Genomic DNA, 12,428 nt, shown 5'->3' with positions numbered 1-12,428 from the left:
CAGGACAGGGCAACACCTTCGAAAATGGCCGAGATGCCGAGCGAGAAAAGCCCGCGCGGGCGGATACGATGCGGGGGAAAATGGACGCATGGCATGGCGGCGTTCCCATGAGCGCATCACCTCATAGCATGAAGAGGACCATAGAGGACGAGAAGGAGGGGGGGGGGGGTCGTATCAGATGCGATGCGAACCACAGTGCCAGATTGTTCTATGGACGGATTCGGGCGGCGGGTTCTGGAGAAGGGAAGCAGCCCATCAGCTACGGGAAAGGCATCGCTTACATCACACACCAGACATCACAACTCGGGGCTTTTGGAAGGGGGATCATGCACCACGCAGCCCCAAGAAACGATGCGCCTCAGCCGCCGCGCCGGGGCTTTGTTGCGCGGACAATCAGTCGCCCATCGCCCATCGCGTCGAACACCCAGAAACATGGCGATGCGGCGTGGCTCATGACCCCTCCCCACATCTCTCTCTCTCTTTGAGGCGCCGAGGGGGACACGCCAACACGACGTGTAAGACGGATATCCGAATCGGTGTCGACATTTCGAAGCTGTGTGTGTGTGTTCCCAGTCTTTTTTCTCTTTTGTGTATCTTTGCTGTGGAGAGGCGAAAAGAGGGTACCCAGGTAGGGCGAGATAGGTGCTGCTGTGGGGAGGAGCCTTCTGTCTCTGGCGGGAGAGCGGCGGTCGAGTACCACGAGGTACCCGGGGAGACAGACAGACGGACAGAGGAGATGGGCAGGATACGTACCTGTCAAACGGCGCAAACCTAATAAGGCGTTCCAGCCCACTCAGAGTTGTCCCCCCAAAAGAAGCACCTGATTGTTAAGGGCACGCCCCCTGGGTGCTGTCTTGATTGGACTGGACCGGACTGTTGGCGGACTGCTATGCCCGGGCACGGGATCTCAGCTGAGCCGGCAGGCGCTGGAAGGACGTTGGACACTGGACGTTGAATACTGGGTACAGGTATGTACTGGATGCTGGATGGGGCCCAGGAACAAGGTCCAGGTGGGATTGCGGCCGTGTCAGAGAAGCGCGTCGCAAACTCGCCCACGCAACGCACCGCGCCTGAGGTGGGTGTGTGATGTGATGCCGTGTGATATATCGCGGGCAGTATTGTAAAGCAGCCCGTCAAGAAGGACACCTTGGCCAAACCAGAAACGCGTGTGCAGTGGCATTCGAGCGCTCTTCTTTGTGTCCCTCTCGTTGGGGATCCCTCTCGGCTTCGATGCGCATGGGGCCACAGCGATCGAGTCCTCTCACAGGCTGAAAGGGCTTGTCTTAGACATTCGCAAGTCTCGATCCGTCTCTGTGGCACCGTCTTGTGTTTTCTCCAGCAGGGAAAGGGGGGACGGGAGAAACGGAAGAAACGGGTGCGCTTGAAGAAAGGCAGGAACAGAGAGAGACGGACTCGTGGACGAGCATCCGTGTTTCGTACTGTAGCTTTTCTTTTCCCCCCTTGGAGATTGCAGTGGTCCGGACGGACGGCTCACTTACACGCTGGCTCTCACACAGAGAAAGGGGGTTTGTTGATGGGCCATTCTCCGAGGGCCGGCGAGGAATTCCCCCCAATCTCGCTCAGGGCAGGGGGATATTATTTCCCCCTTCTTCTTCTTCCTGTTCATTCTTCTGTCGAAATATTTGTGTGGACCAGAGCTGTCTTCTGGAGGGAGATTTGACGAACCCCCCCCCCCCCTTCTCAGTCCTGTCGTTCTTCTTTTTCGTCCCTAGTTGGACGTGGAATTTTGGAACGTCAAAAAAAATAGGAGGAAAGTGTTCGGTGCGCCGTGCGGTGATGAGGTCTTGTTTGCCCTTGTTGTTTTGACAAGGGGTGGAGCATTCCGTTCCCGGTGCCCCGGTCCCGTCGTCGCTGGTTGCTGGGAGAGACTGGAGTTTGCGATTGATGACGACACGGCCGCCTTTCCCTGGCGCAAACTGGGCCTGGAAGGGTGCTTTAACAGCCCGTTCGTACATCCCTTCGCTTTACACTAGGCAGCGGCATAAGCACCGACACTCCCGAAGTTATTCACTGGAGTCTGAAGCGAAGAGAGGATGCCGCTTGTGATGCTGTCGTCGACCGCCCATGTCCCATGGGCTGCTTTCTTTCTTGCTTGCTCCAGTGGACCGGTCCCGTGGTCGCGTCTGCCAGCGACCGGCAGAAACCCGGACATGGGTAACATGGGCGGGCTAGGATATGGGACATGGGGACGATTTGATGATTGACCGGGGAGCATGAGAATAGCATGGGCTACGGGAACAAGGGGAAGAGGGCCCCAGGCCCCCCCAGGCCCCCCCAGGCGCCCCTCTTCCCGAGCAAAAAGGGAAGCGGGTTCGGCGGGTACGGGCATGAGTCGACTTACAAAGGGCACGATGTCGGCGGAAATGTTGGACGTGTATGTGTGTGCGATGTGGGAGTGAAGGGATCGAGATTGGGGTTTGCGAACCCTACCTTGGATACCCTCCCGCAAGTGTGCCAGTGTGGTAGCATTCCGAGGGGTATCACAGCCACCATTCAAGGGACCACGAGGGGTCCAAGAGAGTTTGAATGTCATGAATCGAAGTCGTCTTGTTCGGTGGTGGATCTCTCAGGGGTGGCGGCGGCGACGGCTGTGGTGGTGGTGGTAGTGGTGAGTATTACTCGGGGCTGGCGATGCGAAGAGAACGGAAACAGTCCAAGGGCACAGAATTTGGGTAAGCAAAGTTCCATGGCCGAGCCCGTCAGGGTCCGCTATGGCATTTCCATAGAAAGGACTCCCCGACACGACGGTAAGCTTTGGTGATAAGCAGCACTTACGTCGTAGACGAAGTCGCCAACTGCTTGCTTGCCGAAGCCAAGGTTTTATCCCACCCGATTCCGCCACCCTTCTCGAACGAATTGACTGGCCTTGACCTGACTTGTCGGACTTGTGGGCGCCAGCGCCGCGGGTTTGATGCGCATTCATCGGAAAGCATCGCTCCTTGGCTTCGTCTCGAGGAGAAAGGGACGAACGGGGCAGTTTAGAGTGCGGTGGCTGTGGTTGCCGTCGTCGTCGAGATTTGATCTTGGCGCAAGCATAAGGACTCGCTGCGCCTGACAGCCCGGAGCCTCCTCTCTCTGCATTATGCGATCCGATGCCTGAGAACCAGACGGCCCTTTCGCCGCGGGTTTCTCTCAGAGGGCATCGTCTGGATACTTAGTTGCATGCCGATGGAGGAGTCAAGTTTCCCGCCATGACCTTATGTCTGGGCCAGTGGGGGGGGGACAACCACATTGTGGGCTCTGGACTGCAATTACGGAAGGCCACGGGTGTTGTTCCCCTTCCCCTCGTCATCCATGCTCTCTCTTGGGTACCGGTCGCCGACTGACCCTATCGGCAGTCCGGGGAAGGCCACGAGTGGGCTCCTCGTTTCAGTAGCTTCGGGTTCGGCATGGGGCAACTAGGGAAGGGGTACGATGACAACGACGACAACGACACATGGGACGTCTGATGGGCCCAGCGTCGAGGACATGTCGCGGCCGGGTCGAAGTATGGTGGACTATTCTGCAATAAGCCTCTGGAACTAGCTAGTCCCGAGTCACGAGTTGCGGTGAATTGACCGCATCTCTCGAGTGATCTATCCCCTCTGTAGTCTGTACGGACACGGATACACTACTTGGAATGGGCAATCGGGGGCCGGTCGGCGGTCGGCGGTCAGCAACAACCTCGGGGGCATAACTCTGGCATCCACCCAAGCTCCGTCGTTGTGGATTGCTTAAAGGCCATGAGGACGGGGGTCGCTTGAGAAGCCGAGAGTTGCGATGGTGGAGTTGTTTTTGACGGGGTTGCGTTGTCGGCGGAGCTCGACCTTTGTTTCCTCTTTATCTGTGCCTTGATCTAGGTGACTTGCAATCAACCAGAGGCAACTCAAGCCAAAGTGACGGGTCGTAGAGTGTATCTATACCAAGACCCTTACCAAAAGGAGAGCAGCAGCAACAGCAGTAACAGCCACAACCCAGGGACCAGAATAGACATCAGATCAGGGGCTGATGACACGCAGATGATGGCTCAAGGATGCGTAGTAAGTGAGGCATGCGGTTGTGATGCGAAGAGCAAAGAGCCTCTGCATCTGCGCTCGTCATCATCATAAAAGGCGAAAGATGACTCCTCATTCTCGGCACTGGAACCAAAGGAGAGGATGCGGAAGGGAAGGGAAAGAAGAGGAACGAGCGTACAGTTTGTGCCTTTTGGTCCGCGTCGCACTGTGTACAAAAAAAAAGAGCAAGCAGCGCCCCTTCTTCCCTCTGGCAGGTGGAACTAGGTACGTACCGTCGCTGGTCATGGCAAGGTGTGGAAAAGTGTGATGATAAAGACACGTCCCCTTCTTCGGCTCCCCTGCCTCACATTCTCAGATAGTACGTACCTCTCAAATCATTTCCCACTCCTTTTTTTGGTATCAGTGCAGGGAAATAGCCACCTCTCTGACCAGCCACACACTCATCTCCTCCTCTCTCTCTCTTATCAATCATCACCACCTGGCGGCAGCACCTCGACACCCGTGTTGCCAAATCACACGCCCAGGGCGCGCCGGGCTTCTGCTCTGGCCTTGGCCATGGTCATGCGATGCCATGCCTATCCATCGGCTTCCCTTCTCTTCGCCCGTCGCCTTTCCCGTGCGACGGCGGCATTCTTTGTCTGCCGCTGCTGTTGTTGCTGTTGTTGCTGCTGCTGTGGTTTGGCGTTTCGGGTGAGGTGCATGTTGGGTGGGCAAAGACTGGGCTTGTGTTGATGTTGTTGCTGTTGCTGTTGCTGTTGCTGCTGCTAGGAAACAAGCACTGTAACATCCTACCGTAGTTCAGTATCCGTACTTGACGTATCTCTCCCGGTCCTTCATCTTGGTGCTCCTCCCACCATCTACCCCATCTGCATCTGGGTCTGGGGGAGAGAGACCAGAAACAGAGAGAGAGAGGGCGGGCGAGGTACATGGGTGTACAGCTTTGGACTACGGATACCTTGGATCCTGGGTTGCATCCGTCCGGTGCCGTGGGTACCTCCAGTGTGGCTCCGTCGACAGACAGTGTAGGGAGCCCCAGGTCTCGCTTTGTATCTCAAGTATCCCTTGTACCTCATGTATTTCTTGTACCATCTCACCTGCTTCCATGCTCTCCTTCAACCTGCCCTGCTCTGGGCTGGGCTTGGTGCTTGCTCAAAGGTGTGTGTGTGTGTGTGTCGTTCTCAGTCATTCAGTCAGTGTACGGATAGGATACTCTTGCTCTCTATCCGTATTGGTGGTGAGTCTCGCTCTGCCAGTCAGTCTGTCACTCCCATCCCATCCCATCTCCGTATCCGTCCACCACGTCCACGTCCCTTTTACTTTAGCCCTGGCCGTCGCACTTCCACTCTCCTTCCCCCTTCCTCTTCTTTTTTTCTTCTTCTTCTTCAACACAAATCCAACATCACCGAGATATCACACACCAATACTGACGAGATTCTCTTGTCACAGTCACGATAATCGCAACAGCCACAGCTCTGCCAACCCGTCATTAGCCGACCCCGTCGAACTGAGCTTACCCGCACAGTTCCACACCTGCATCGCATCCCTTCCGCTTCTAGCAGTACGTCAACAGTGTGTCTTGTGTGTGTGTGTGTGTGTGCCCTGGGGGGTGACTCAACACCATAGCCCAACATCAATATCCTCTTGTTCTTCCCTCTCCTCCTTTTCCTCCTCCTGTCGCCCCTCACCCAGTCGTCATAGCCTGCATCGCTGTTCCTCGAGACAATCTTCTTCTTGCTAACAGCCGCTTTTCTGCGTACAGACACGTCTAGAAGCTCAGGAAACGTCGAACCGACATCATGGCGACCATGGCAGCTGCTGCTTGCGATATCCACCAGGCCTCCAACATGAGCCGAGACAACTTAGCTGTTGTAGCGGCCAGGAGTGTCCCTGCGACGACTGTGACACGATCTCAAGCTCTCCCCACCCCTCCCAACTCCATCTCTCCCGCCCTGCCGCCTCACGGCCTCAAGGCCCAGCTCCAGAAGGCCAGGCTTGACCCCATCGACTCGGATTTGGACCTGCACGACGACCCCACCGGCCGCAGGCGCGAAGCGTCGCAGTCGCCGCCGTACGACGCCACCGGGGCTATCAGCACTACCCTGCTGGCCAAGCACCATCTCCCCGAGATCCTCCTCAACCACGGCCCTTTGGCCATCCGCCACATCATGGGCTATCTGACGACCTCGGTGCCTGGCTTTGCCGGCATCCCCCCGACGAAGGCGCGTCGCTTGGTCGTCGGTGCTCTGGAGGGTCGCGGAGGCGAGGGCGGTGGTCCGGACGGCGACGTTGAGTTTGAGAAGGTGGGCTGGGGACGTTGGGACGCCCGACGACGCGGTCAACCCCCGCGAGGGTCGACACCCCCCACCGACTATCGATCCGGCATCCCCATCAGCAAAACCCCCGGACGCGGCATCGACAGATCTCGCCTCAACCTCTCCTCCTCCAGCGCCGGCGACTCCATCGTCTTCTCTCACGACGATCGCGACATAATGATGATGGAGAATGAGGCGGACAAGATGTCCCTGGACGGCTCGGCCTCCGCCTCATGCTCTGAGGCTCCGGATGACGACGACATGGCCATGGACGACGACCCCGAGGATGCCACCGACGACGAAGACTGGGCCGCCGTGGGAGCCGCCGCTCTCCGTGCCGAGTCCTACAACACGGCCGGCGCGACTGCTCCATCTGCCGGACGCAGCTTCCTCTCCCCTGGTGTGTATACCTCTGGAGGTATGCGCACAGTTTCTACGGGCATGGCCCGCTCCCTTCAGCCTCTGCCCTTCGACTTCTCGGCGCTTCGGGCCCCGTCTGACGCACAAGAGCGCGAGGCGGTGGAGGCTCTCCTGCGACTGGGTTCTGTATAATACCACTTCTGCATAGCACGGCGTTGGGGATGGAGATTGCGCTGTGCGATCGGTCTATTTGGCTGATGAGAAAGCATCTCTCCTTTTGTTTTTTTTCACATTGGGTTCGGACAGGTCGGCTGGGTTGGCCGAACCAAGAACTCTCGTGTCATGATCTACCCGACCAGGCCGGCGCGCCATCGATCATACATCACCCTCTCTGGCGTGTTCATGACACGGGCAATTCTACAAGTTTCATGGATTCGGCGTCATGGCATTTGAAATGACAAACAACGCCCTCGCGCGAAGGGCTGCTATTGTGGCATTGGGCACCACTTTGCATTACGATCATGGCTCGATTGGAGGATACCCCAACACTTGTTTTTTTTTCCCGTCATCGAAATCATGTTCGACGACACCACACGGCCGGCTGGTCATGTTGGGACGGTCACTCTCCTGTCTTTTCCCGAGTGTCTCACATTGCAGCTTCATGCAGAGAGGCCACCGAAGGATGGCCTTACCAAGAACCTGGCCGCCTCGGGGTTTGCAAGAAGCGACAGCTACAACATGAACACGGAACTTGACGTGAGGGTCCCGACACTAGGTTGGAATGGGCTGGCCTGACAACTGTTCCAACACACACACACACACACTCACACTAACATCGACACACATACTTCGATTCTCTCCATTCATGCGTATACCACATTTTGCACATACCCTTTTTGTTTTGGTCACTCATCTGCATCGCCCCACTTCAACACGCCGTGGAGGATCACAAAACACATTTTGTGCTGGCGAGCTTCACCTCGTCCGCCGTCACACCATGCGCTTGTTTTTGCGCGCTTCTGACTACCTATTTAATCAGTTTGGGGGCTCACGACGAAGAGGTTATGGATATTCTTGTTACAAAGACACTGAATAAGAAGACGACACATGAGAATTGTGCGTTGCGGACTGGCAGAGTCAGCCGGAGCTTGACACTAGTTTGGCAAACTCTCGCGGAGGACAGGACGCGCATTAGAAGAGGGGGAAAACCCGGCGATGCTTGGCTCGCTGATACGTGTCATTTTATCAATCGGCTACGGAGCACTATGTCTTTTTGGGGACATGAGGATGAGCAGTGGACTTGAGAAAAATCCGAAAAAAGAAGAAACAGCAAAACCTCATCTCAATTATTGGTGAATAACGGATCTGGGTACTCCGGGCTTATGGGCGGCTAGGTTTAGCACTCTGAGAATGGAACTCGTGACTGTTTCGTCCCATTACCATTGTGTCTTGTTGTCTGTCGAGCGTGGCGAGTGCTGAAGTGATGCGTGACGTCACCCAATACCGAGGTCCATCTGAAGTTGTGGCATCACGAGATGGCTACGTCAGTCCAAGGTCTGATTTCGACCAGCCTGGGATTGCTGTTTGACGCCAAGGGGTGTGTTGCTGTACTGGTCAGCCACTCAGCACAGAAAGGCCACGTTGCAGCGGCCGTCATGGCAATGCTTCCCAGTCGGAATGTCAGCTGTGAACAAAGACGGGCCTGTTTTGCAAGCTTTGCGGCGTCCGTCCAATACAACTTGTTCCAGTCAAGTACATACCGCATACACCCTAGGTATCTGCTCCATCCAGAGCTTGTTGATGCTGCTGGTGCTTCGTGGTCATGGGAAAAGCCGACAGCAACGCATTGGATCGGGCACGTTCGTGCCGGTGACCGACCTGGACGAAACGTCAAGGACCGTCTATCACTTATTTGGAACTTTTGGTGTTGGTTATCCGGTAGGTTGGCAAATTGGAAGAGTGATCAGGGGCTCTGACTTCCGCGATGCCGTATTACTGTTCCAGCTACGTGAAAACCGAGTGCCATGCAGAAATGGATTTAGCATCGTTGTATTGCTATTCGGCTATTTAGAGATCGATCGTTATGCAGCATTGGGGTATCGGAGCAAGTCTCCTTGGTGTCCGGTATGGTATCAAATCTACCATTTTAAGCAACCAATTAGGCTGGGACATGTATAGAAATCAATTACATCATGTACCGACACATCTACCAAAATCCCTATATCAGAAACTCATTCGGCACGTACAGCGGCATTGAGTCTTCCCACAGACTGTCCGTGAGCATCTGCTTGTTGGAACCGTCAGCGTCCATGACGAGGATCTGCCCGTACGGCTGAAAGGTCTGGTCGTAGATGGCGGCCTCGTCCCGGAAGCCGTACATGCCGCTCGAGTACAGGATGCGCCCGTCGTGGGACCACACGGCGTGGGCGTCGTTGGCGCCGCTGGACGTGAGGGTCCTCAGACCCGAGCCGTCCGGGCGGATCGTGCAGACGTCGAAGTTGGTCGCCGACGTCTTGCGCGTGAAGACGATGCGCTCGCCGTCAGGGGACCAGAAGGGGAGGTTGTCCGTCGCGTTCGTCAGGACGCGGACGGCCCTGGTCTCGAGGTCGAGGACGCGGAGCCCGTACCGGACGCCCCATTCCCTGAAGACGATGGACCGGCCGTCGGGCGAGTAGCTGGGGAACCCGGAGTGGACGGTGCCGTCCGTGAGGGCCTCGTAGGCGCTGCCGTTTGACGCGGCGCGGTAGACGCGCGCCTTGCCGGTGGCGCGGGACTGGAACCAGGAGCCGAGGCCGAAGGCGATCCACTGGCCGTCGGACGACCAGGACGGCTGGAAGGCGCCGGCGAGCCCCTTTGCGACAAGGGCCGGGTCGATCTCGCCGGTGGACGAGGAGTCGAAGACGAGCCGGAGGTCGGAGCCGTCCGGGTTCATGGTGACGATGGAGGAGTTGCCGAGCTGCTTCTGGGTGATGGCGAGGCGGCCCTGGAGGGAGAGCTGGGGGAAGACGTCGGTGTGGCGGTATTCCCAGTCGTCGTCCCAGCTCCAGAGGGGCTTCTCCATGGGCCGGGCGGCGAAGCCCACCTTCTCGTAGACGACGAACCTGCCGTCGGGGGACCATGTCGGGGAGCGGACGGCGGCGGCGACGGCGGCGACGGCGCCCGAGGTGTAGTTGTAGCCCTCGCTGTCGCCGCCCTTGATGAGGTACGCGATGTTGGCGATGCTGTCGTCGTTGTTGTCCAACCACTGAGGAAACATTTTCAAACCCGGGCCGGAGGTGTGTTCGACGCGGTCCGCGCCGGTCTCGAAGTCGACGGACACGAGTTGCGAGGTGACGCCGGCGACGGACTCGGGACGGTGCGCGCCCCACGTGTCCTCGGTGGTCAGCTCGTAGTACACGATGCGCTTCCCGTCCGGCGACCACTTGGGCGAGCCGAGGCAGTAGCCGGCCCTGGTCGCGACCCGGCGGAAACCCGTGCCGTCCGGGCGGATGGCGTACACGGAGAGCTCCTGGGTGTGTTCCCAGCCCGTGCCGTTGCCGTGGCCGCGCCATTCGGTATTACGGTCCGACGCGAAGGCGATCCAACCGCCGTCCGGCGACCAGCTGGGCCGGAAGTGACCATCCGGCTTGGAGGGGTCGCCGGCGACGTCGGCGGTGCCGGTGAGGTTGCGGCGCTCGCCGGTCGCGAGGTCCAGAACCCACACGTTGGCCCGGTAGCCGTTCTCCGTCGACACGAAGGCGAGGGTCGAGCCGTCGGGGGATAGGGCGCCGGCGTCCTCGACGGAGGGCGTGGCGACGAGCTCCTCTAGGCCGGCGCAGGCGACGGTTGCGTTCCCGGCGGCGGAGAAGCGGCAGCGGTAGAGGTCGGAGTTCCCGTCGCCGTTGCGCTCCGAGGTGAAGGTGACCCAGCGGCCGTCCGGGGAGAAGGAGGCGTGGTAGTCGAAGCGCGAGGCGCCGCCGTCGCCGAGGAGCCTGCGCTCGCCGGTGCCGTCGGCGTTGGCGACGTAGAGCTCCGAGGTGGACGGGCCGATGCGGTTCATCAGGAGGACGCCCTTCTTGCCGTCCGCGGCGGGCAGACCGCGGGCCGAATGGGCTTGCGGGAGGGCGGCGGAGGGGTCAAGGAAGTCGGCAGCGGCGGCGGCGCGTGGATGGTCGGCATGGCGGGCGAGAGTTGCCGTGCCTGCGGAGAGGCACAGGAAGGAGGAGAAGAGCGGGGATCGCATTGTGAAAGGCACCGCGACGGGGAAGAGAGCGAGGGGGGGATGGCGGTGGACGGGAGAGGGAGAGATCCCAAGAGAGAGGCGGTGGCTTCTCTCGTCTGGGGTTTTGTGTCTTCTTGCCGGCGGCTCGAGTTTTCCATCGTCTCGTCCGGCGTGTTCGCGAAGTCCGAGCAAGGGGAGAGCGAGGAGTCTTCACCACGCGGCCCACGCACCAATAAGCCGGGGTCTTGGAGTTCGGCACTCGAGGCCTCGATCCATCAGATGGAAATACAGCCGTCAGTGGTCTTGGCGGGCGGGACACAAGAGCTTGTTTTCGGGAGGTTCCTCCGCTTGGAGGCGACGTCCGCCCCATCATCCGTGGACGTCGAGGGTGATTTCGATTCGGTCGCATCAGCCCCACAAGCCTCATCCAGGGATGGCGCTCCCGTGTTCCATGCCGAGAGGGTGGAGGGGGGGGGGGGGGAAAGGGCCTGCTGCTCGCAATCGCAACCTACTGTTCGATTCTCTCTCCCAATGGTAGTGAGAAATTCCTAACACTGTTCGTCTTTCGTGTGGGCCTCTGGATGGTGAAGAAAATTTCGGGAGTGCGGTTGCGGGGGAGATGCGAACTGCGTTTTGCATGGTGCCCTCGTTGTTAGTCGCATCTCGGGCTGTCTTATCAATCAATCAGTGGGTTAGGAGAGGAGGGTCATTTTCTCGAGCCCACCGGGAGGTTGCTAGCGTATCTTCTTCGCCGGCCATCGGTTGGGATTCGGCCGCTGGGCCCCAGACGGTCCTAGGCGACAGACGGAGCAGTCCGGCGCACACCGAGGCTACTTTCGCATAGGTACGTTTGATGTGGGGGGTTTCCCGCAATTGATGCCTGTGATGGACGATGGAAAAAGAGCCGAGCTCTTTGGGATAATACTGGCCCTATCAATGGGGTTCAAAATCTGGGCTCCCTATGTCGAGATTTGCTGGGTTTACCATCCGGGGGGTCTGCCGGCCGGCTGGCTGGGCACTGTTCCGATTTTTGGCCGACACCGGGCCCCACTCGTCCCGACCTAACCGGACCCGATCCACCAGGCTTCCGGCCGGTCGTCACAAGTGCAGTCAACTTCTCCCGACATCAATGATTACGACCATTGTAACCCGTTAGTGAAGCACTGCTGCAACAAAAGCTACTGATTGTCCCGTGGTTCGGCCATTTCACCAATGTGGAACTGAAAAGAGTCTCTGAAGTCCCAATTTACGATGTTCGAGGCAATGGGGAGCAGTACACCTTGAACGAGCACAGCCAGGATTTCACCGGCTTCCACGACGACGAGAATCTCGTCCAGTCACAATAAATTCCTCAGGTCTAAAAGATGCTCCAAAAAGCCACACCACACGACCACAGAGACTTACAATTCCGATTGGAGAGGAGGAAGAAAGAGCGCCCAGGGGCTTGTCTCTCGTGCGCAAATCCAAAAGAGATCGCTCATCCTCGTGCCGTCGTAAGCAGCCCATACGGATGAGCTTTACTATCTTGCCATCAGAGCT

The 12,428-nt window shown here is 58.2% G+C and overlaps 3 protein-coding genes across 3 annotated transcripts; 2 read left to right on the top strand and 1 right to left on the bottom strand.

Annotated features, from left to right (window-relative positions):
- Positions 1–5,812: 5,812 nt before the first annotated feature.
- On the top strand, positions 5,813–6,880 carry CH63R_02883 (uncharacterized protein; the record flags this gene model as incomplete). The annotated part of the gene is made up of 1 exon (XM_018297858.1): positions 5,813–6,880. The coding sequence occupies one exon, from the start codon at positions 5,813–5,815 to the stop codon at positions 6,878–6,880; it is 1,068 nt and encodes a 355-aa protein (XP_018162674.1).
- Positions 6,881–7,264: 384 nt separating this feature from the next.
- CH63R_02882 (uncharacterized protein) lies at positions 7,265–7,483 on the top strand (the record flags this gene model as incomplete). Its single annotated transcript, XM_018297857.1, has 1 exon — positions 7,265–7,483. One exon carries the CDS (start codon positions 7,265–7,267, stop codon positions 7,481–7,483), a length of 219 nt encoding a protein of 72 aa, XP_018162673.1.
- Positions 7,484–8,906: 1,423 nt separating this feature from the next.
- Positions 8,907–10,910, bottom strand: CH63R_02881 (WD40 domain protein beta propeller; the record flags this gene model as incomplete). Its single annotated transcript, XM_018297856.1, has 1 exon — positions 8,907–10,910. One exon carries the CDS (start codon positions 10,908–10,910, stop codon positions 8,907–8,909), a length of 2,004 nt encoding a protein of 667 aa, XP_018162672.1.
- Positions 10,911–12,428: the final 1,518 nt, after the last annotated feature.

This window comes from Colletotrichum higginsianum, chromosome 2 (genome assembly GCF_001672515.1).
Source record: "Colletotrichum higginsianum IMI 349063 chromosome 2, whole genome shotgun sequence".
Taxonomy (NCBI): Eukaryota; Fungi; Ascomycota; class Sordariomycetes; order Glomerellales; family Glomerellaceae; genus Colletotrichum; species Colletotrichum higginsianum.
Note: the sequence above shows the minus strand (reverse complement) of the source record. Positions and strands in the feature narration are given on the sequence as shown.